Consider the following 27054-nt stretch of genomic DNA (forward strand, 5'->3'; position numbering starts at 1 on the left):
GGATAGTACCTTTTAATTCCGCCCGAGAGCCATGAGCGTTGAGGCCGTTGTGAGTTGTCAAATCGAAATCAACATTACGCGATGTCTACTGTTTACAGAACTACTAGTATTATTAATTACTATATTCTGTAAAAAAATTATTTTATTCAACGTTCTTAAAAATTCGTATATATGATGGTATTTTTCTATTTGTCAAAAGTTTTACGAACACAGTTACGCGTTATGTCAGCCCTGAGTGGGCGCGTGAGATTCATAATAAAAATATATAAATACACCCTGCTGAAGTAGAATCACGATTCATGTCCAGTTTCAGAACGCTCCGCTGGGAGTCGCACGTGTTGGTTCCGCGCAAATGTCAAATAAAACACTTTGACACATTTAGTAATAATATCGTTGTGATTTTGTCTATTTACTTCGCGATTCAGTTTTCTTTTGATAAGTTTCAAAGATGGCGGTACCAGAAGTAACACTGAATGGCGGGAAACTGCGGGGAACAACGTTTAAAACTCCCACCGGATTTTCATACAATGCGTTCTCGGGAATTCGCTACGCCCAGCCTCCTTTGGGCAATCTGAGATTTAAGGTTTGATTATTGATAATAATTTCTTACTTTTAACTCAACATAAAAATTTATTGTATGGACGTTACGTATAATTATATACCACTACAGTTAAAATTTGATAATCAATCTGGTTTTATTCAAGCTTCCCGACCGTGTGAGCCAGACATAGCAACGAAGTCATAACATTCAACAGTATGGTCACCGTTCTACAAAGTCCATTCGCCTTAGAAAAGATAGAAAATAAATTTCTTCGGTACATCAATTTTTAAATCAATATTTCCATCGAATTTATAAATTATAATAACTTACGTACCGAAACCAGACTTCTCAAACTATCAGAGAGAAGAGCTCTAACTGATATATTATTTTTATTCAAAATTGTCAAATCTCTCATTGACAGCCCTGAATTATTGGAATTAATTTATATGAATGTACCTGCCAGACAAACTCGAAGCAAAGACACTTTTAAATGTAACAATAACCTCAATACTAACTACTCTATGTATTCACCAATTCCAAAAATTCATTACCTTGCAAACAAATACTGTGAACTTATTGATATATTTGGTGTTAATAACTTTGTGATTTTCTAAAGGCAACTAATTTCATTAATTTTCTCCTATTCCGCTTCACTCTTAATACGCAATATTTCACTTTCAAATAAATGGATTTAGCTTTATTAATTCAAAACATGATTTATTATGTCGGGGGAGACGGTAATGTACGCACTTTTAATTTTAATTTCGTTTATTAAGTCACTTACGCGATATGTCAATTAGTATGCGGCGCCGCCGAAAGCGACTATGTTCATATCAAGAGTTGGATTATATTCATAATATCGTAATTCATTCCTACAAAATATTTCATAGATATTGCTGCCAACCAAAAAAATTAGTATTGCCATATTAAATAAATAATATCATCGTGTATAATTAATCCATATTAATATGTAAGTCAATGTATTATTTATAACAAATAATCAACAGATAATTAAATAAAATAACCCGAATAACAAACAAATAGAATAAAATGTGATTAAACGTATTCCGTTTAGGTTAGGTTAGGTTAGAACATGGAAAATAGGTATTAGAATTAAATCACAAACCAGTCTATACAAACCTAGCGTAGCCCACATACTATTTGAAAACTGGGATGTAACTCTAAAGGGGACGCGAGCAGGCGTTATTAAAGGGGCATTTTTGCTATAGAAAATCACAGTTAGATTAGGTTAGGTTATATATATATATATTAATTTAATATTTTCAAGATTTTATTTTCTTTAACTGAATTAGTTAGTAGGTAGGTACTGTACCTAACCCGCGCACTGGCTAGGTAAATAACTAGTTGTGGTATTTCCGGCAAATGTCACATTATTTTGTTTCTTTGAAATCTCGTGTGACATATCGCGTAAGTGACTTAATAAACGAAATTAAAATTAAAAGTGCTTATTTTTCCGTCTCCCCCGACATAATAAATCATGTTTTGAATTAATAAAGCTAAATCCATTTATTTGAAAGTGAAATATTGCGTATTAAGAGTGAAGCGGAATTCGTAACCTTTACCCTAATTTCAGACCTATTTGCTAGTTATTAACTTGTATTATTTATTAGCTTTAAAAAAAGTCTTGTCTCTATACCTTCCAACGTTTAACTCACATACTCCTTAGTTTATTTGTTATTTATTTTTTTGGACGCATATTAATGGTATGCATGTACGGTCATACTTGATATGTATATTATACTTTGATTTACTTTACCATTTCAAGTACTATTATTTAAATTCAATATTAATTACGGCGTTGGTATTTTGCCATTACTTATTAGTTTTTCCTCTATAGATACAACAGACATTATTCTTCTTTTTTTTAAACATTTGTTTTATAATACATATCAGTATATTACATAAATTTATTTTCTAATTACCTTATGAGTAAATTATATTTAGCTATTTTATCCATGTATTATGTTACACTTACATACATATACTGTCAATTTACTATGTTAAATTCCGATAGGGCGTTACGTTAATAAATAATAAAATAAAATTTAAAAAATAAATATTTACTTCCATTTCGAGTTTACTCGGTGCCACAGCCAAACCGTGTAACGGGGGATATTTATCATTTTTTCAGGAAGAGTATAAAGTATAGCAAAAATAAAAAATAAAAACTAACTGTTATCTTTACTGATAATACGAAGTTGTTATTTTTTAACAGAAATAGTAAAAATGACATCATCGTAGGTAGAAACTAGGAACAAAACACCAAAGATAAATTATTATTGCTATTACATAATTTTTCCTATCATTGACGCCATATCCCAAAAATTAAATATATCGCGTTTTACCATGTTTTGAAGGATAAAAAACATATGCCTTTTATTGAGAACCTTTTTTCTACATTAGTTCCACACAGGAGGCCCCGAGGAAAATAATTCCACTCGGGGCCTATTTTATCTTTGTGGATGCTGTGTGGAGCGTCTTTTTAGGAAAGGAAGGGGAAGAAGTTTTGTGAAGGAAAAAGGTATGAGGGGTGAGTAGGAATCTGAGGATCAGTATGTCCAAGATTGATGAACATTTGAATCCATCCCTCACTGCAAGGCGACGTTTTGAGAGAGTCCTGCTGGACAGGTCAAAGGATCTCCTTCAACCAGTCGCTCCCGATCCGGCCTGCCACGCAGTTGGTGGGCAGCAGTGTTGCCAATTTAGCATATTATATGCTAAATTTGGCATAATTACTCCATGTTTAGCATAACTTTTATGCTTTTAGCATATAGCATATTTATTTGGCTTATTTTTACAGAAACATGAAAATAAAAAAACCAATTTTTTAACTAACAAAAATGATATCGATTGAAAAACTAGTGTCTCAATGGAGAAACATAGTTCACATTAAATGGGAATCCTTGACTTCCACTGTAGAGTGTTGGAATGAAGTCATGCAATATAAAGATGCAGCTAATAATAACCCCTTCGGTGATTTATGTCAGTTTGCAATGTCTATTTTAACATTGCCGCATTCAAATGCGGACATTGAACGTGTATTTAGCCAAATGAGTCTGGTCAAAACAAAACTCCGAAATCTTTTGGCGGTGAGAACCTTGAATGCCATTTTGTACGTGAGATTTGGCCTAAAGAGAGCAGGAAAGTGCTGTTATTCTTACACTCTTCCTGACAAAGTACTACGCTGCATTGGGACCAAAGAAAGTTACGACTCCGTCTCTCAGCCTTCCACATCAGCTGCTGTTGATGATGAAGAAGAAGATGAAGATATAGATATTTTATTTCACTGATTTTATTTCTAAGTTAAATTTATGTTAGCTTTTTTTGGCATTTTTTAAAGTAATTTATCATTTTTCTGGCATATTTTTCCCATCACTATATTTCTCAATAAATACTAAGTAAAATTTATGTTGGCTTTTTTTTTTGGCATTTTTTAAAGAAATTTAGCATATTTCTGGCATATTTTTCCCATCACTCTAGCATATTTTGTAGTAGTTGAGTTGGCAACACTGGTGGGCAGACGAATCTGTCGTCAAGACCCGGATAAACCTCTCCCATGAACCCGGCCACCCCTTATATATACCCCTTAAGTCATTAAACGTAACGAGCCACTTGGGTTGACCATGGCAGAGGGGTTGGTTATCCAATAAATGATTCCCGGGGCGGCAGTACCAATAACCGCCTCCCAAATTAATGGACCCCTCATAAAATACGCAGACCGGCGCGTTGCTGTGATTCAGTCCGTCTGATAGACAAGATAGACTGCAGATAGTGCAGGTAGACAAACAAAAACGCGTGTTGCTTTTAAGTTTTCACAAAAGGCATTATTTTACCTGTCACAGATGACATCTGTATAATTTGGGTATATAAAACCACGCGCGTATTCAAATGCAACTTTGTGTCAAAATTTCAAAGCAATCGGTGAAAAACTTTCGCCGATTAAGGATTTTGAACGATCGATCATTTACATTTTTATAGATAAGATAAAATTTAAGTAGGAAAACAACTGTAGCTAAGTAAATTATCAATAATGCATTATAAACAATAATTTTATAATAATATTTTTGATATTTTTTCTGATTTTTAATTTAATTTTTAGGCCTCCGTTTAAAATTAAATAATAATATTCGTATACGAGTAACATAAAAAATATATTTTTCAGATCCATGAGATAAGGGAAAAGAAATTCTCCTTGAACTCCAATAATTTAGCTTTGTACCATAGACATATGAATATTAGTAGACCTGCCCTAAGTGATTAAAAGCGTATTATCCCCACTCCCCATACCGGTTCCATTGGAGCCGGCTGTGCTCGCGTATGGCCTCAAGTGAAATTTGAAAACGTGACGTCATCATTCTTGTGCGAACTATGGTCGAGGCATCATCGGTTCATTTTACGAAATAACACGGCAAAATGTTGACTTGTACTATGAAAACTTGTAAAAATAGATTTGAAAAAGAGAATAAACCCAATTGTCGTATTACATTCCATATATAAGCATTATTTTACTTTATTTTAAGCATATTCACATCGTATAATATAGATCAGTTTTAGAAACATATACATACTATCACATCGAGAAACGTCTGGACGCGAAACACAAAGCTGGTTGGTTGCTGGGAAGTAAATTATGAACATTTATAAAAGTGTCTTAACTAAATACTTAAACGAAATATTCGACTCTGAAAATAGAACTGAATTTTTTTGCCGAATTTGGACTTCGCAAATTTGTTCATAACGTGGCGAGTAATTTGCGCTCCCATGTAAAAATGTCTATTCATTCAAAAGCAGATTTTACTTTTAAGAAGTAAATGGTGATATTATAATGCGAGATGCCTATTTACTGTTAGATTGATTTATTGACGAATCACAGTCAGCCTTACTCCCTTCGTTCTTAAACAGTTGATTTTACCCCTCGCCATTATCTTCTCGTCTATTAATTCCTATGCCTGTGTTTTGTACCTATTACAGTACTTAATGTAGGTCCCTTATTAAAGTTATGTGATATATTCATTTAAATATTTTTAAATGTATTCATATTATTTATTGACAAAGACAATAATTAGAAAAAGAGACATTGTGAACCCCGTATTGTTGAAGAAATACATTGCGAATTCAAGATTTTCCTCATGCAACACATTTTAACTATTCAACACATTGCAACTATTTTAATTGTATTTTTATATTTTTAATGCAACTACTGAGAATGACTTACTTTGCATTCTGTCAATCCATAATCCAATATGGTATAATAGGATGGGGGGCGCCTATAAAACGCACACACAACGTCTTTACATTGCGCAAAAAATAATAATTAAAATAATATTAAAGAAATCATTTTTATATTCATCTGAACTCATTTTCAAAGAATTTAAAGTCAGAAAAATAAATACTCTTTTTCTGTATCACGCAACCTTACAAGTTGTGTTGACTCGACCTCCTAATTGTCCTAACTCGCTTGGATGAGGTTTTTATACCTCTTTATCCCCAGCGTTCAGTTCGCTTTTGCAAAATGATATCGTGCTGAGCCTAGCTAACTCTGAACATCCCCCGCCCCTGCGATATTGCACACAGTAAAGTAAGGCCTTCGCTTTGGGGTTGATCTACAATAAATCCCTTAACTTCACGTTGTGTGATTTGTTAATTCGAAGCCCACCGTTATAGGGTGGTAGGTATTTAATGTCTCCTTTCCATGGTAACTCCCGGTTCTTTTTAGCCAAAGTGTGGGGAAAACGTCCATCGACCCTCAGCGAGTACTACAAGAAACGAGTACGTGTCTCACCTAACTTTCGAATACTGGACCCTATTGCTAATTGACCTAGTAGTTTCTATCATATCTCTACAATTTCCTTGTATCCCCGCCCTTACCTAATGTCCCCATGTTTATAAATTCTAGATTGTGACATAGAACCGTACCCCCCCCCCCCTCCCTTTGTGTACGTGCTACTAAACCCTTCGTTGAGTGGGGTGTTGTTTCCGCATAAGTATTGGGACTCTCTCGTCGACCTCTGTAATGGTGTACTGAAACTAGATAGATGGATTTAGCTGTGGTTAGTAAACTTTGGGTGTTGCGAATGGAAAGTGGAAACGAGAGAGAAAAGGAGATGGGAACGGATTGAATGACGAGAAAAGGTTTTTTTTTTGCAAACTTGGTCGGCACCTCACTGCCCCAAATGAAATGGTCGCTATTCTTCCAAATGCACAACCCCAAGAACCAATACGTGTCTGGCTTTCCCCGAGGTCTGGTCTAACTTCTTCTTATAGTCGCCTTGACACCTCCGGACCGCTCACGTCAGAGGGAGAGGTAATGCACCTGTTGGAATATCCCAAATCACCCCGCCCCGCTTCCTCCGACGGACTATTTTACTGACTGTAAAAGGGGAATTTTCATTGCTTCCCTTGTCATGATGCTAAACGCGTGCATGTTTCAAATAGGTTTGTTCTGGTGAGGCTTTCAACGTCCACTAGCCGCCAGGCCTACTATCCACCTCACGAAGGTTGCTGCAAAGGATCTCGAGGGTTTTCCAGTCGAGTTGCATCAACCTCCGTGTAAACCCCGCTTTAGTATGTGTTCGTCCTCCGATTTTGAACCCTCGTTCATCACGCCGACGTCCCCTCCACGCGATTTTGAAAGACTTGGAGCCCGTTCAATTAAACGCCTTCGCAGCGAACCAAGGCCCAAACATTCCAACTTGACATTAATTTTCATACTGCCTCTCGTGTCCTCTCATCCGACCCGGCTCCGCGAAAAGGGATGACCTCCCGAACTCTTCGTGATTCTCCATACAACGTTGACGCCCCGAAATCGCGTGATGAGGAAAGTAGAAAATCTTCTGAGCTGAGGAAGTTGTGTGCTTTCCCAAGACAGCTTACGGACAACATACTCCAACGGCGAGTTCTAAGCCGAGGCCAAAGGTATTTGGGAATTTGTTAGTGAACATATAAGGTTATACAAATATTATTAATTTGATTTTTTTTATTTGTTTTGAGCATGAGTTGGTTGCAGCTAGTCGCTTCCATGTTGATTTGGGGTGCCCCTGCGCGGCTGCCAACTCGGTAGAGTGTACGACTTTAGTCGTCAGACACAGACGTCAAGTGATTTATGGGGGTCCCTTTTCTTCCTTTTGGGCCGTGCGTCGACCCTAACTGCTTACAAATAAGTAGGTCATTGGCCTCGTGCTAAACACAGCTGTTAGAAGCAAGCAAACAGTTCTAAATGTGATACTATTTTACCAGTATCGCAGCCCTGTCCGAGCTGCTGGTTGCAGCCCCATCTTCGTCGCAATTTTAATGTTCTGGAAATATATATACATGCAATTTCACTTACCCCAAAAGCGTAACATTACCAATCCAGTCGGGATATCGACGACATGTACATTAATCCGCGTCCAGGGACTGTAGGTATGAGTAGAAGCCCCTAAGCCGTTAAGGGTTCGTATTAAATTCGAAATCGATTCTCTATGTCACCCGTCTACTCGCCAGTAGAGACTATAACCATATTGGATCTAATTTTTCTAGCTAAATTTCTACTTTCATACGCCGCCCCGTAGATAGCACATAAATTACCGGATACTAGAATTCGGAATGTTTAAGCGGATCATTTCTTTCAATAGAAGATCTCTTCCTCCCTAACCGTAAGTTGATAGTTGACATGCATAGGTATTTGTTGGCCTCCACTGTACCTAGTCTAGATATCTCTCCCTATCTGTATTTCAGAGTATCTAAGTAAGTATTTGCCGAGATCTATCCTGTCTTTATTTCCCGTAAGCAACTCTCGAAGGTTATTAGCTAGCCTTTCATTACCCCTTTGAGTATGAGCGTGTAAAACACGGGAGTAGCTTCAGCCGTGTTTTATTGCGAACTATCGGTAATCTATATAGCGCCGTTCTCCTATGGAGAGTCACCGACCCCCTCCCCCTCCCTAGAACCTTTCATATATTATTTGCCACGTTCACTTCGATTTTTTCACTAAATTATTATATCGTGTAAACCGTTAAAATCCCTTCCCGTGCTCGCAAGGAGAACACTGTCTCTTCAATTTCACAATAAATTTGGAACTCTGACTTAGCCGTTTTCGTCTGGTCATTTGATAATTATTATGGTTCTCTATTTTTTCCTCCTCTAATGGCACACGCGTTATTATTAAACATTACCGCAGTCGAGTTTCATCGTTTTATATTAGTCTGAACCAAGAGACTCCAACCCGTGAATTTAGTATCGTCTAATTATGAGTTTACCCTTTTTTTTGGTTGAATCTAATTAAATTTTAAAACACTTCAATTATTTCAATTAATATTAAAACCACAACTTCACTATATTTAAAACTCTATCAGTTTAGTTTAAAGATAGCACACCAAACTGTCGCGACGTTAAGTTCTCGAAGACCGACTCCAACCAAGTTAAAACGAAAAGGCCCCGATTTTCTCCAAACAACGCTATTTAATCATGTTTTTTTCGAATAAATCGACTTAAAATTTGTGCGACTTTCGCCTTTATGAATTCGAGGTTTCACCTCCTGTTAAGTTTAGAATTGCATAATCCCGTTTCAGGGTTTTTTTGTTCCCGCCTCCCGATTTGAGATAGACACCTAACAACCTGTCGAGGCGGGTGCAGGCCCGCACTCGGTGTCCTGACCTCCGAGCGCCCCCTCGTAAATGATATACGGCGATGTAGATTATTGCGTAAAATTATTAGATTATTTTTCCTCGTACACGTGTTGTGCCCGTAATATTGGTTGATTTCCGGCCTTTAGACTAGGTGTAGCTCATTTCTATATCGTTGTTTTTGAAATCTTTCCGAGAAATTCGCTATTGATATGGATAATATAATCAATAAATTATCCCAACTAACGGAAGCTTTTCACCTATTATGTCCAGCGCTTGCGCAATACAGTATCCTTCCTTGTGTGCTGCCTTCTAGCATTTGATTGGTGTCTACACGATCCGTGGGTGATCCCAGGACACATATACCTTCCTCTCGGTGATGACATACGTAGGCATTCGTTCCGAAATTCGACTCGACACGTTTTTGTAATTTCGCCTACCTGTTTTGACTCTTTTCGTGATATCCGCCGCATATCTTCTGGTAATCTTTCGTAACCCATCGCTGTCCACTACCCGAGTCGTTGAAACCTCTTCCATCATGAGCTAAACTACTTTTCGGGTTTCTTTTCGATTTCCGGTCCTTTCTTTTCAGCGATCTACGCCCAGTACATCCCTGTTTTTACAGTTTTTTGCGTCTTGTTTTAGCCCAACCCATATACTCTTTTCTCGCTTCATCCAGGAATTTCAATATATTATCCTCGTAACTTTGTTTACGCGCAAAAAAGGTCGTAAAATTTTGATCGTTAATCAAAGACTTCGTGACCCATTAACTTTTATGTCTTTTCTTAATTACCCAACTTGCATCTCCCCCGTGTTAATATAATTAGGCAATTTCGGCCAAACGTCCTATCTTAAGTTAAAATTTGTGTTCACTGTGGCCACTTGAAAGAGCACTCAGAAGTTCAGCGAACGTAAACAATTCTCTCTACGAGGATCAACTTGTAATATGTCTTCTGGACCAAAACATTCTAAAAACCCCCTCTTCTCCCACCAAACCGTCACCCCCCTTTTTCGTTATCGATGGTTGGGTATCGCTTCGTTTCTGCCCTAGAATGCAAATTTATCGTCGAATTCCAAGTGCCTTTACACGCATCGTGAGACCGGATCCCAAGGTTAGCTCAACAGTAAATCAACCTAGAGTGTTTCGTGTCTTTAGACCGCCCTTAGTCTCCGTGATTGGCGAAAAATTATTTAATTGATTTTGGGAATGGTCTGATTCGTTGAAACCCAACGCGCCCCTTTTCAATTATTACGTGGTTAACACCTATTACCGACGTAGGTTTCTATAATAAAGCTTCTAGGATGTCCCAAAGATGTCCATAGTCTGTTCGTTTCTCCCTATTCTCTGAACGTATTTTAATTTATATAAAAAAAAATTCTTTACGTTCTTTTACCCCAAACAGGTCCATTACAAAGTTTACAAAGATGATATCCTAAACAAAACCGTACCATTCAAAAACACAGCAAATCTCAGGCAAAAATACATGTTACCAATTTCGATTTGTAAAAAAACTCGGGTCAGCAAAACTACAAATACTTAGGAACAAATTTCTTCAATAAATTGCCAGAAAATATAAGATCACTAAATGATAGTTTCAAAGAATTCAAAACACAATTAAAAAAATATACTGAAAACCTAAACTAAATAAAAAAATTAAATAAATAAAAGAAAAACAAACAAAAAAAGTTAAAAAAATAAAATAAATCTAAGAAAGTAAACAAATAATACCTACCTCATCCCATACACAAAAGCAATTGCTTATTATGGGAGAACATTGAAAAATAATAAATTTTAATCATATCATAATATCTTTTATCTTATTACTAGTGAAAATATATATATGTATATCACACATTGTAAATTTTTTTCTTGAATAAATATAATAAAAAAATAACCGCTGTGTTATTAAAAAGATTAAGAAGGTTTTGGAATTTTTCATACATTTTCCACCGGATTTAAATTTATCTTGAATAGTCCGTCCAGTGCTTATTAGGTCCATGGTACAAATCATGCATCTGGCAACATTGTATCCTATGGAACAAGAATTCTGGGACGAGACAACCCTATAATAAAATAAAATCGGTGGATAAAAATGATCGGGAACTTTATATCATTCGTTTTGTAGCTACTCTAACTAACTAACCATCATGTCGTTTCCTCGCAGGGGTAGGCAGAGAGGACGGACCGCCAAACAACTCGGTATTGGCACACACTCCTTGCCTCATTCACATTCATACATCGTAGCTACTCGCTAGTAAAAATATAATATAATCAAGCAATTCGCAAAAAGCTTATAGATATTATTTACGGTGACCGGATAAATCATCAAAATGATAATTCATCAAATCTTTAAAAAGTTATATAAAGTCATGGAAAGTGATGAAACAAAAACTTTATTAACTGGGTTAATTAGGTTAGGTTAGGTTAGGTTAAAAATTATTATTTTTTCATCGCTTTTAATGACTTTATATCACTTTTTAAAAGTATGTTGAATAGTCACTGTGTTGAGCTAGCATGGAACCATTATTTACAGATCAACCATAAATCGCACTCTCGAAACTATACTGCCGATATAAATAAAAAAAGTCAATCTGGGATAATGAAATTTAAAGTTTTATTTGTGTACGGCACAGAATACATCAATGGTGTACGGTAATAATATAAAAACGAATCAAGATTTTTTATGTGTATTTGATTGTCTGAATTATGTATGAATATTAATTTTATCATATTTTTTTAAATGTGAACTCTTCTATCCCCGATTGGTGTATATTTTGAGGCTAATGAGAGTGGAGGGGGAAAGATGAAGATTAGGAAGTACCTCATTATTCAGATCTAATCACCAAACACATCTAAATCAATTCAAGTTACATTTTGGTTCTGCATGGTGGTCTTTCAGAGCGATACTTAGTATTGTACCCACATATTCATTAAAACATTATTTTTTAAACACATGGAATGAATAAATGAATGACGGCAAATCTTGGAAGCCCATTCCCAATATCCGAGATTCGTTGTCGATGACAATGTACATTAGCTTTTGGTAGCAATCAGGTATACGTATACGTGGACATATACGCATTTCTCTGAAATCGAATGATATCACAGCAGAAATATCAGTCCTACCCGACCGGCATTTGACAAGGTTGGTATAGTTGTCGACTCCAGTTCCTGGGTAGAATGGTTCAATACTAAGTCAAACCAAACATTAACAAAAAGTGTTCTAAAATACATTTTTGAATAGATGTACAGATATACTGTACTAGGTTTTGCAGGATACTAGAATATAATGATATCAATACGTTAAAAGAATGGTTTGATAAAAACTTATTAACATTAAATATATATATATATATATATATATATATTATTTTTTTTTAAGTATATTAATTCAATAAAAAAATTTACAATGTGTGATTTACATATACATATTTCACTAGTAATAAGATAAAAGATATTATGATATGATTAATATTTATTATTTTTCAATGTTCTCCCATAATAAGCAATTGCTTGTGTGTATGGGATGAGGTATTATTTGTTTAGTTTCTTAGATTTTTATTTTATTTTTAAAATTTTTGTTTTTGATTTTCTTTTATTTATTTACGTTTTTTTTGTTTAGTTTAGGTTTTCAATATATTTTTTTAATTGTGTTTTGAATTCTTTGAAACTATCATTTAGGGATCTCATATTTTCTGGCAATTTATTGAAGAAAATTGTTCCTAAGTATTTGTAGTTTTGCTGACCCAAAGTTTTTTTACAAATCGGAAAAACATATTATATAATTTTTAGTATAAACAAAAAAAAAACCCTTTATTACTTTAAATATTAAAATACATTAAAGAAAATGCACATCAAAAAAATCTACTTGCCAAAATAATGACTGTTTATGCAAAGGAAATAAAAATTAAATTATATATTTAGGTGTAATAATAGATAGTAACCTTAAGTGGAAAACTCACATAAACAATATCATAAATAGATTAAGAAAACTCATTTACATATTTAAAAGTCTAAGAAATATACTTAACTTCAAAATTCTTAAAAATATTTACTACGCTCTAGCACATTCAATAATACAGTATGGTATCGTTGCATGGGGGGGAGCTTACAAATCATCACTTTTGCCGCTGGAAATCACTCAAAGGCTTTTAATAAAAATTGTAATAAAAAAACCATCAGACTACCCAACCTCACAACTTTGCCAAGATTTTCAAGTCCCACCACTAAAAATACATATACAAAAAATATGCTGCTTCAAATCCACAAAGATCTCTATAAGAAGTCACACCATTCCATGGTTCGTGTTGAGAGCAATAGGCAAAATACAATGGGTCGCTTATGCACTCCATTAATGCACACCAGTTTTGCCCAACACTATTTCACGTACACTGGAGTGGTGTGGTTTAATCAACTAACGACAGAGATGAGATTAGAACCGGACTATAATTAATTTAAAAATAAAATAAACTTCACTACCTTAAATGATTTAACGAATTAGAATGACGATGATATCTCACTATATTATTTTATAAATTATTGTATAAAAAAACTAAAATCTCTTCACTTTATGTGTTTATATGATTCTTTTTTTCTTCTATTTACACATGTATGTTAAGTTTTTATTTTTTCCCTTTACACACGAATTTTTATTGAAATATGTTCTTACTATGTAAATTTAAATATTTATAAAATAAATAAAAATATATTTTTTTTAAATCCATAGGGTGAATAATAAATCTATTCTCTTGTCTCATGAGATTTTAAGAGATGTTATGTGAACGTTTATGAAGTTAGTTTTAATGCTATTGGTTTTATCGAGTGCAATATGTGATAACAATTTGTAATCAGCGAAAAAAATTGTATCTGACCAAAGTAATATGCGTTGAAACTTGGTTACGTAACACAAACGTTGAGTTATAATTCAAAAATAATATAAACATTGGTATGCGATAGAATTTCGCATTGGGATAGCAATTCAAACATAATATTCTTTGATAACACGGTCTTATCACCTGTTTTGTGTATAAAAGATTGCCAACTCGTTCAAACTTTTTCAAAACATTTGATGGCAGTTACGAAATCTGTAATAAACATTCTTGTGGTGCGAAGTACAACCAGTGTGTTAGCACAAATGCTTCAATATCAAAATAGACTGACGCCTCTCATTAAATTCAGTATAATAATAACGTTGGCTGGAAATAGTGCCACTTGGACAGTCGGTCGATCGACGATGTAGCGCTGATGAGCTGGACCGATAGTCCTCGTACGCAGCGCGTGGCACTACATCTCTTAATTCATTCGCTTACATATAACCATACGCAACCGATGTACGCGTGGCTTCAGCCACGTTTTCAGCCTTATATTACTATTAATATTTTTATATTACTCTTATTGACTACTGATTTCTAGGTTATTGACAATAACTCATCGGTCTTCTAAGCTTTTTTTCTTTGACTGACACTCTTCGTAACATAACCTAACAGTTTTTCTCTTCTTTTAATAATAACCTTATTTGCCTAATCCCACGAATGTTATATCTTTGGGTTAGGTTGGGTTAAGGAATTCCACAGAATTTTTTTTGCAAAATTATGATTTCATAGTTAAAATAATTTTGTATTTTCAAAGCCAGCCAAAACGATCGAAATCTGATGGGGTACGCGTGACGTCATACGTACATCAGATTTTTCGATTACCTGTAAGGCCAATCCCACTCGGGTCGGCATGACAAACTTTTAACAAGATTTTCAAAAAACATGAATTCTATTTTAAATAATTTATAAACGACAGTGGTAACCGTGTCCGAGTTTACGCAGCGTAACTTTGCACAAAATTGTCCTCATTTTAATATTATGTCAGAACCTGCCGACCAATCACAGGCTGTGACTCTAATGTTTCTCATCGTTCTTAAATTATGACTGATTGATTCTACTTATAATTAATTATACGTAATAAAACTTGAATATTCAGAATCGGCGTTTGTTGGTCTATACTAGTGATGCAACAGAGCTCTGCTTCCGCTTCCGCATCGGCAGAAGTTCCGCAAGTTTTTCACATCCGTTTCCGTTTCTGGTTCCGCAAACTTTATAACAGAACTAAGGCCCAGGCTACACGAGCGGTTCTCCCGCCGCGGGAGAACCGCAGTGTAGCCAGTGAGCAATTATTTAGTGCAGCTGGTTTAATATATGAAGAACACCGAAACAGACTCAAAGGTAAAAAAGCAGCCAAATTAATTTTTATAAAATATAATTTACCACTGTTTAATTTCGAGTACTAAAAGTACAAAATACAAATTTAATTAAACAAATCTTAAAAAATAAAATTGTGCTTTTTCTTCATAGTATTAACACTTCCGCTTCCGCTTCCGTTTCCGCTTCCGCTTCCGCTAAGATTTACTTTTGACATCTGTTTCCGCGTTAAGACACTTCCGTTGCATCACTAGTCTATACTCTATACGAATATATGTTTTTTAAGTCATAATATTTTTCACTCAAGGTCCTTATTAATGCAAATAAAATACTATCATTGTATATTGCACATCACTTTCCAACATGAAATTTGCGTCTCTACCAAAGATATTAGAAGAACGAGATGTGCTATGAGCAGTTCATACTGTGTGGAATTGTTTTGCCCAGTGTCGCTGGTTTTGTTCACCAATACGACTGCACACCTTCGCTTACGCTAAGGTATCCGCACTAATACATAGAACAGATTTCTGTGCGTACACGTCCCGATAGTATTCAAAGTACCCTAATTAGGTAGTACTCCGCCTACGGTCCGGCGGCCAACATAGCATATCTCGTTCTTCTAATATCTTTGGTCTCTACCCTCTATAACTGGTTTTCAAGTATAGAAATTGTGTTTTTTTTTATTTTTATTTAAGACCGTGGTTGTGTTTTGTATTTTCCTGTGGCAAATGAATTAATTAAATTTTAAAAACTAAAGTACTTGTGCATATTACTAAATAAATCGACTACGTATACACAAGTATGAAATGTAGGTACGAACCCATTTATTCAATAAAACAAAAAACTTTCGCCTCAGCACGTGGATTTGTCACAGTCTTCTACATATTCATTTAAAAACTCACGTTTCTCTACAGTGAAATACCGGAACGATGAAAAGAATTAACAATTCACCAAATAAAAAGAAATCAGAATGTATATCTGCGATAACATTAAAAGAATTATAGTATTTTTCTATGATTGCGTATTTAAATAAGTTTTAGTATTTTAGAGCGAGCAAACAGCGTTTTTATCAAAATTTAAAAAACTTGTCTACATGACAAGAAAACATGAAAATAATCCTTGACTCTGTGCAGAAACGGATTGCAATCTTTGGAGCACAGGCGTCAGATGAGAATGCTGTCCTTGTTCTGCCGGTATTTCATTGGAAGATGCTTCGAGCAACTAGCGTCACACCACTGCGATAGTCGATAATTACGCCAAACGCGTGACCAATATTTGTACACGAATGAAATCACATGTCACATGAGAACAGGTTGTTTTTGATGATGATTTGCCGGCTATGATTACTTCTTCTTACAATATGGGTCTCTTCAAGACCCATTTTCACTTCTTCTTCTCCCAAAAAAGACTCTCTACAGAGTCCCCCAAAGAAGACATAGGCTCTGGGGGAAATTATCTACCCCCCTATGTGGATTTAATGTAAATTAAACAAAAATAATTAGATACGATCATACAGTGGGTTGCCATATTAATAGGGACAGTTCCAATATTTCCTGATTTTTATGTTTACGTTGTCTCTACTTCTAAATAACTTGGATATGATGGCTATTCCTTCGTTGTTTTTGTTTACGTTGTCTCTACTTCTAAATAACTTGGATATGATGGCTATTCCTTCGTTATTTTTGTTTACGTTGTCTCTACTTCTAAATAACTTGGATATGATGGCTATTCCTTCGTTATTTTTGTTGCTGGTATCACCACTGACACTTTTAAGAAGTGGCAACACTCGCAAAGTGCCACGTCCCTCGAAAATTTAAGGTTTTTTCCACGTGGCCAGCATTTTTGTGAAAATGCGTGATCGAAGTTCTGGTAAATAAATATACATAATAATTATATTTACGAGTTTTAACAGTTTAGCTGTACAAAAATGTAAGTAATTATTAATTATCTATTAATTTTGTAATTTTTTTTTCATTTCTTATTTCAGTGAATAGTTTTTTCCATATTGAGTCCAATGTTCTGTTTTTTCAGTATGGCTAGGTCTTCAGGCACGTCCCCAAGAAAATATCCGGAAGTAAAGGCACTATTGTTAAACAATCAACATTTCCAAAGGGAAATAGCAGCCAATACAGGTATTTTAAAGTGTATGATTAACAGGATAATTAAGAAAATCAATCAAAACCTGCCCCTTGAATTGGATCACAATGGAAATGTGGCAGAAAACGAATCACTACACCTCGTACTGACCGCAAAATCAAAGACGTCTGTCTCCAAAACCGCAAAAAGGGTGTGGCTCGTCTGACCTTGATGATCAACAAAGAAGATATCGAAGTCTCCCAAAGGAGAGTCCAGAGGAGATTGGTTGAGGAGAACCTCATTGGTCATCGGCCAGCTAAAAAACCTCGCCTCACAGTAGATATGAGGAAAAAACTACTGGAATGGGCCAACGCACACCAAAACATGACTATAGAGACCTGGAATATGTTAATTAACATTTTTGTGCTTTTCAAGCTTTAAAAAAATTCCATTAGTCTGATTATGGCCTTTTTTAGGTGTGCTTCTCTGACGAGTCCATATTCCAAATTTTGTTGGACAAATCATCGTTCGTCCGACGAAGCCCGGGAGAGAAATTTCATCCGGACTGCCTTATAGAGACGATCAAACACCCTACCAGTATCATGGTGTGGTCAGTCATCTCTTCCAATGGGATGGGGCGCCTCCACATCGTGCAAGGGACTATGAGGCAGGATCAGTACAGACAAATACTGGAAAATCGATTACTGCCTCAAGTCGGAGAATGGTTCCCTGGTGACCAGGAATATGTCTTTATGCACAACTCCGCACCCTGTCATAAAGCCAGGACTGTCTCTGCATTCCTGGCTGAAAAAAAATGTGCAGGTTTTACCTTGGCCGGGAAATTCCCCTCAACCTTATTGTAAACCTGTAGGAGCTCACCAAGAGGAAGATTGCCAAGGAGGTGATCACAACGAAGCAGCAGCTCATCGATACCCTCATCCGGGTGTGGCATCATTGTCCTGACCTAAATATTACAGAAAAATTGTGCATTGAGAGTATTCCACGGCGTGTACAAGCTGTTATTGCGGCCAAAGGCGAAATTACGAAATATTAACTTTTTGTTCGATAATGTTTAAAAATAATACAAAAAATAAAATAATCGCAGATTAAGGACAAAAACGGTTTTTAAATTTTCAAAGTTCAATATCCTTGTTAATAAATAATAATAACCGCACCTAAAATCATAAACATCTGTGTTTTATGAACACAAAGTGTGAAAAACACATTTTCCGTAGGTGTTCCTATTAATATGGCAACCCACTGTGTTTGCGGTGCGGTAAGAAAAACGATACTCCCACCTCCCTCTGCATTATCTCTGGCTGCACTTACCACAATAAGACGAAGTTATTTCATAGTCGCGGTGTACCATTTCAGTTGGCAACTGGATACATAAAGCATTCCCAACATCTAACGACCGATCTCATGTTCCCTTTAACTCTTTAAGTTTAAGTTCCAAAAAAAAAGATCATTTTTTAAGATAATATCTGTACATTTGTAATGCCGAAACGGTAATTATATGAAATTCGCTCGATAGAAAAAAATCACAAAATAAGCTTCGAAAATTATTAAAACACGTTTTGTTCTGTTATTTAATATGTTATAGGTGTGAGCAGATTCAAGGTGTATCTTTAAATGCAACAAAAACATTTGTCGAGAGATTTTACTCTATTTCAAACGAGTCGTGTTTTATTAAATATTTTCACCATTTTCGCTTGATTTTTATCGTGTTTTAATATTAGCGCGCTCCCTCTAACATTCGTATTTACATCTCTCCCTTTCAAACCATCTTTGAACGCTTACTGCGGGGCCTTAAGTGAGAATGTACCGTGTTTTTAAGTAAATAAGACTACAGAGATCAAATTTCAAACACTGATACCAACTTAGTCAAAATAATAATCTTGAAAAAAATTCTGGCCTCTGTGTTTCCTCACTCCTATAATATGGGTCTCTTTCCTTTCTTAAAAACTCCCACACAGCATCCCCAAATATGACATGAGCCCTGAAGTATAGAAGAAACCCGGAAGTTAAATTGAAAATGATTTATTTTTCTCTAGTGCAATCCTCAATTATGTACGGTATATTAGGATGGGGTGGCGCACTAGATACATTTATAAAACCACTACAAATAGTACAAAATCATATTATCAAGGTTATATATAATAAAAAGAGGACATTTTCGACTGATCAATTTTTTAAAATAAATTTAGCTTCCTTTTACAAAAAAAAAATTAGAGTCCTGACGTGTGCGGCTAAGAAGGTTAAACAATCAGTTTCCTCACACAGCCGTCGGGAAAGGGTGGGTCCCCTCCAATGATCAATTGTACAAGGAATCTCAACTATTCAATCTCCGTAAACTATTTTTACTTCAAAGCCTGAAATATGTCTTGAAAAACCAAAACAAATTTCAAAAATATGCACCCAAAATCAACTTTAGATGAAATCATGTATTTTATACCCCACAAACCAATACAAAACTAATGCAAACTCACAGTAGCTTTATTGGACCTCGCACTTTTAATCTACCAAAAAAAAATCAAGTAATAACTAAACTAGCGCAATACCAAAAATAATTAAAGTTGTTGCTGTACAATGCAATTGTTGAAGCATTATTCATTTAATTTTTACTTTTTTCTCTTTTTCTATTTGTTTCTGTATATTTATTATTATTTTATTTTGTGTTCTTTACTTCAAATATATTATCTTACAATCTTTATTTTTACTTTGATTTATTTTTAATATGCACCTCTTGCACAATCTTTTAAACTAACTTTAATTATAATCCTACCGTTTTTCTTTATACGCTTACTGTTATTTTTAGGTACAAAAATATAATGTATATACTTCTATTACCCACGCACAGGCTGCGCCTTAGTGGGTTCCCTTTCTTATTATTATAAAACTGTAATGTCAAATGTATAAATAAAGGAAATAAAAAAAGTAAAATAAAATAAAATAAAATAAATCCAATTTTTAAATCAAAACTAGCTTACCTGCAATGTATCACAAATTCGTTAGCTTCATGTATTTGATGATTTCTTTTTATTCTCTTCATCTCTCCTCACAATCTCTTCCTAATTAAAACCTTTTACTTCATCTCTCCACACACTTTCTTCCTATTTATATTTTTTTTTATTATTACTCATACCTACATCATTCAGAGGAAATTATCAAAAACATTTTAAGTACCTACGTAATTGTAATAAATTTAATATTTAGTACCTTATAACTTACTTACTTGTATTCAAATGTAAATGTGAATTTCCCAATAGAAAAATACTACTTGATAAAATTTTTTACATAACCTTACAATAATATATTGCTAACCATTCGTTGACGGTACTGTATACTGATTTGACACATTGATCATTTCTCTGTAAACATCCTAAACATGGTTCATATTTTAAGCGTTCCTCTGCATTACTCTGCATTCATTTTGTGTCGAATAAAATATATATTTATCTGTAATATTAATAAAATGATTAACGTAAATTTTAAATGTAAACTATTCATTTCTATCCAACTCAAAATGACGTAAATTCTAAATGTGTGCCCTTTGTACTCAGTAAACAGCACCTGAACTCAAAGATTTTTTTAGAACGAAAGGGGTGGAAAACAACATGTAGGTATATCAATTTGTAAATCTCCCCTATAACTTACCTCAGAACATGATTTATTTACCTGACTATTATATGTTGGCATTAAATATTATTACAACACAATTTTTATAACACCCTTTCGCAAAAAATATCACCTCAAGAGCGAAATATTTCAAGAAACATTGTTGACACCGTCAATCACAATCCGTAGGGTTAAAAGTAGTTCACTTTTTGTGAAAACAATTACACTTGTGTACTGTCGAAATGTATGAAACTGTTAAAATATTCTTTGAATGAATTATAGACACGTCAAACCTGGGTTTTTTTGACCTTGTATATTTAATATAGCTTTAAAATTTGACGTTTTATTTCTAGTATATACCTATTGTAAAACTACCAAAATAATATTATATTATGTAGGTACTAATATTTGGACACAACACACGAAAAGCTGCAAGACTTTTAGCTTCCCTGACATTTACGTGGTGTTCATTGAACATTTTTAAACCTTTATAATAAATATTTTTTTGTGTTGCCGATTAATTTATCTTCGGGAAACCTTAAATCGTTGCAGCTTCTCGTAGGAAAGCCATAGACTGCACTATAAACACTGAAACTTTTTTATTAATTTATTAAGTATTCTGGGCAATGAGGAATACTATGATAGTTAGTACCAGAATTTCTGCACTGAAATAAATCCCGACTTTAACATATAATCCGGTAACATTTTATTTTTAACTTATATATGAATATAGGGTATTATAGACTAAACGTTGCCACACACTTTGAAGATTGAGTTGGTGGTGCTTTGTTTTTATCCTAGTATATCTGCTACAGCACAATATAGACTTAATGCCTCTTTTCTGAATTATTTCCAATTTTTTTTTGTGTTTTATTGCTAAGAAAAATGACACTTGTGCAGTAATTTAGGTGGGATGCCACAGTAATATTGCAGACCAATTTCCTTGTTTTGATGTCTAATTTTCTCTTTATCCTGCTTAAAAAGTTAATTTTTTTTGCATTTTTTTAGTTATCATTTCAAAGTTAGTGTTAATTTTTATTTTTTTATCTATTATATTGCCATCAAAAATACTACTTTCGGCTGTGTGTCAGTCCGTGTAACTCTGGTTCAATGAACCTAAAATTGTTTTGAACTTATACGTAATTTTCAAAAATTGGAACTGATTGTAGAATTGTATTTTATAAGTAAAAATAAAATTAATTGTGTTAAGAATTCAGACAAGCGATAAAGTCTGTCTTATAGTATACTAGTGGACCCCGTAATGCTTCGCTATGGCTAATGTCTTTCTCGGGCGTCTCCGACCTGTATACCACAAAGTTACCGTTAAAAAACTACATTACATCAACTTTAATTCAACTCCTCCTCGGGCATCCCCGACTTATTCTACCATTCAAACCACCCTCTTAACACTACTGGCATTAATAAGAACAAACATTGAAATTTTCATAGATGTTGGTGGACTGCTGTTTGGGTTTTGCGAACACAAACATATACATGCTGAATTTTCATATTGTTAATTGTTGCCGACGATATGAAAATATACAAAGATATAAGAAATATTTAATGAGTGTCAAACATTATTAAGTAACTCTTTAAACTTTTTGTTTGGTGCCAGGATAACAGTTTACAATTAAATGTAAGCAAATGTCTAATTGTGAGAGTTCATAGAACATAAAAAAAGTATGATTACTCAAAATATGAAGATTTAAAATTGAAAATGATTTGTCGAGAAATCAGACTAACCCGTGATTTTCACGGGTCTACGATGGTGTTGTATATGTATGTTTACTTGTAAACACAAACACAGGCATATTAATACGTAATTTTATTGAAATCAGCCTCACAGTTGGTTTTACTGCCATTTCTATGATTATTTTATTTTATAAAGCATCGTTTAGTGATCAAATCTCACCAAGTGATCCATTCCCCACCTTCCTCTTCCACATCTTGATCCCACTCTCCTTCCTGTCACCACTACCTTCAGCCTCATAACATACACCAATTGGGGATGCCATAGTCTCGCTTTCTACAGATGGTTGGGAGCAGTTGGGATTCTATTCACATAAACAGCTTAGCAGATATAGTGATTTGTTTTTGGGGTATTATGCCGTGTTGCGCTACCTTCTTCTCTAGCCAACTTTTCGGACAACATTGCAGTTTCCATATCAGGGCAGATGTGTAATCTGGATACTGCAATGTTGTCTTAAACGCTGGCTAAAGAAGGAGGTAGCGCAACACGGCATAATACACCAAAAACAAATCACTATAATACTTTCGGCCATGAAAATCTCAAATCATACGAGTTGAGCAGTTATTTAAGTAACACGCAATTGGCTTTTAAAATTGATGACTTTACTTCATATAAATTCATCGCTACCAACGGTGTTCCACAAGGGTCGTATTTGGGACCAATTTTATTTTTTCTATTTGTGAATGATGTTCTTACTATTTTCAACGAATTCCAAGTGTTAATTGTTGCATAAGTCATAAGAAATATTAATGAGTATCAAACATTATTAAGTAACTTTTTAAACTTTTTGTTTGGTGCCAGGATAACAGTTTACAATTAAATGTAAGCAAATGTCTAATTGTGAGAATTCATAGAACAAAAAAAATATTTATGATTACTCAATCGATGATATAGTGCTAACAACTGTAACTGATGTAAATGATTTGGGTAATGATTATAAGGATGTTGTTGGCGTATTTGATATGTATGCATGAATCACTAAATCTAACAGGTCTTCGGCAAGCCGAACAACAAATCTAATGGAACAAACTGCCAAGCTCTACTTCGACTTATTTCATATATTTTTATTGTAATATTCCTAATCTACCATTTTTCCATCTTACTTTAAAAAGTATTTTTTTATGTTATTTTTATCATTTAGATAAAATTTATCTTAAAAACAAACATATAAACTCCCAGATGGGTGGAAAAACAGCTTTTAACTAAGACTTCATTTATTTTCCAAGGGAAGCTATTAGAGATTTTTTAATTGTTTGTCAGTACACAAAAATTCAAACATGATTATTATTTGACTCGTGACGAGTCGTTACTTTTGTTGTGAACGTGAACATCTTGCTTCAGTACTCCATGACCATGACCTAATTAAAGTTTTGTATTTTCAGGATCCTCAACCTCTAAGCAACTGTTTACAAGAAGACGCTACCGTTGAAGGGAATGCGTGCTCTCAATTCGAAGTTTTCTTCAAGAAGGCGTTCTTGGGAGAAGAGGACTGCCTGTTCCTGAACGTATACGTACCCGAGGATACAACTGATGCTTCAGAATTACCAGTAATGTTCTGGATCCACGGTGGCGCATTCTGTTCCGGATCGGGTACTAAAGCAATATACGGACCAGACTATTTTGTTGAAAAGAATGTGATCCTCGTCACCATCAACTACAGACTTGGTCCTCTGGGATTTCTTTGTTTAAACACCCCCGAAGTCCCTGGAAACGCTGGGCTGAAAGATCAAGTGATGGCCTTGAAATGGGTGAATGAAAATATTAAACAGTTTGGTGGGGATTCTAATAATATCACCATCTTTGGAGAAAGCGCAGGAGCAGCATCAGTGCACTACCTCCTACTGTCTCCATTAGCCAAGGGTCTATTCACAAAGGCCATTTTAGAATCCGGATCGAGTATCAACGAGTGGAGCAATCAGTCCGATCCTGTTGGGACGGCATTTAAACTAGGAGAGTTATTACAATTAAAAACTGACAATAAGGATGAATTGCATAATTTTTTCTTAGATATTGACGCAAAAACCTTGGTTATGGCTGCTGTAAATCCAGTTTTGAATGTTGGCAATGAGATCGCTTTTAGCCCAGTGGTAGAACAAGTCTTTGCTGAGGGGAACGCTTTTCTCACTGAACATCCCAAAGATGTCTTCACAGCTGGTAAATTTGAGAAAGTTCCAACTATTACGGGATTCACATCCTGTGAGGGAATTCTATTTGCAATGAAACTGGAAGGCTTGGATATGAGCACTCTATCTTTGGATAAACTGATTACAGACTTTACCGAATATATCCCGAAAGATTTGAAACCCAAACTCAATCCTGAAACAACTCAACTTGTTGTAAATAAAATAAAAGATTTTTATTTTGCGAGTGAAGAAAACTTAGTTGGAAAATTCTTCACGTTCATGACCGACTACGCTTTCCTAAAAGATGTTGATTTCTCTGTAAAGCTTCTATCGCAGTTTGTTCCATCGACTTACTACTATCGGTTTTCCTTCAATGGCTCTTTAAATATTATTAAAGTGTTATGGAAAATGCAATATGAAGGAGCGGCCCATGCTGACGACTTGGGATATTTGTTCAAAATATCTCCTGAAGAACTTGGTGTACAGAATATAACCATAGATCCTAAGGAGAGGGATTTTAAAGTGATTAAACAGATGACGGAGATGTGGACAAACTTTGCTAAAACCAGGTATGATTAAATACTTTATATCTAAGTATTTAACTTTTAATAACTTCTTAGCATACGTTAAATATTCAACTAAAAAAATTGTTCCCTAATTGCTTTTATTTTCTTCTAGTAACCCGACTCCGCGCCTCACAGAAAATATTAAATGCATTTGGGAACCAATTCAAGGAAATGTGATAAACTGCCTCAACATAGACGAAGAGTGTACCATGATTCAGGATCCATTCCAAGAGAGAATCCGATTCTGGGTTGATCTATACAATATTTAAGAATAAAAAATAAAACTATTGTATCTCCTTTGATGTGAGATCCCCCATTATGCTTTATATAAATATGATAATGCAGTGCCACACGACCAATTAAAACAATAAATATTGAATAATGTATTTTTGTATCACACACAATAAATTATCCTGAAAAATTATAATTTTAGCTTTTTTATTTCTCGAATTTCCTTAAACACCCATAGAACAAAATGTAATCAACAAGCAAGTAGCTATTTTTACAGAAGCAATCGAGAAAATGCAACGGGATAAACTGAGATAATCTAACCAACGCGGCAGAATTTAACTTTTGCCCAGCAGATTAAAGTATAGTTAATTGCTGTTCAGTGATGTCCACATATATTGTTGGCAGTGATTGCAAATCCCTTACTTTTTTTTAAATACCTCGGGATTACGGGTTAGAATTTAGAAATCCGGTGGTATTATGGATTTTTATTAAACGGTATTAAATTCGTATAATGCCAACATTTTTTTATTATTTGATATCAATTATCTTTGATTTCATTATATTACAAAAAAATACATTTAAAGGGGTAACATGGTAAGTGATAAAGGGACTTATGTATAGAAAACGTATCAGTCATCTTTGTTACTTACTAGTATAATATTACTATATTATAAAAAGATATTGAAAAGGTAACATAATCATACATTGACTACAGTATACATTGGTAACATTGTCTTAATATGAATAAGCACCAAAACATAAATGCTTTTCCTAATTTTCATGGTGGATTTATTTACTCTTTATAATTTTCCTACAAATTTCAGTTATTATTAACATTGCAGGCAGCATTCTGCTGATATTAAGTTAAACGTTCTTTCCCTCCAAATACGAATTCAATCGAGCATTAAATTAACTTTACGATGTCGGATCGATAGGTGATCACCGATATCATCTACCGATGATCTTTTACCGATCCAAATGTCTATAAACGATATTGACGAAATCCGTCATCTATGGTCAGTTAGCGATGTTCGCGAACACGGTCAAAATATGATTCCGACAGTCAGTAGAAAAAAGCCGCTGCTTTTAGCGAGGCCTCCAAGGTATCAGAGCTGTCAATATGCACGACTTTTGTATAATGTCGTCCGTTAGCAAAATAACTGGCTAATAAATGAATGGAGGTAAACTAACTAAGATCTAAGAGTTGCAAGAAATCGCATATAAATCAGTTATTGTGCGCTTTAATGATAAGTCGGTCAAGTTTAGTAAGTCCATTAAAAAGGTGTAATTAGGATCTTCAATTGGAATTCCTAATTAATAATCAATAAATCTCACA

The 27054-nt window shown here is 34.5% G+C and overlaps 1 protein-coding gene across 1 annotated transcript; it reads left to right on the forward strand.

Moving 5' to 3' along the window:
- The first annotated feature begins 317 nt into the window (after positions 1-317).
- On the forward strand, positions 318-25914 carry LOC149424269 (juvenile hormone esterase-like). Its single transcript, XM_089651411.1, has 3 exons — positions 318-583; positions 24181-25490; positions 25600-25914. Exons 1-3 carry the CDS (start codon positions 449-451, stop codon positions 25754-25756), a joined length of 1602 nt encoding a protein of 533 aa, XP_089507537.1. The 5' UTR covers positions 318-448; the 3' UTR covers positions 25757-25914.
- Positions 25915-27054: the final 1140 nt, after the last annotated feature.

This window comes from Hesperophylax consimilis, chromosome 4 (assembly GCF_061612785.1).
Source record: "Hesperophylax consimilis isolate HC1 chromosome 4, BYU_Hcon_1.0, whole genome shotgun sequence".
NCBI classification, from domain to species: domain Eukaryota; kingdom Metazoa; phylum Arthropoda; class Insecta; order Trichoptera; family Limnephilidae; genus Hesperophylax; species Hesperophylax consimilis.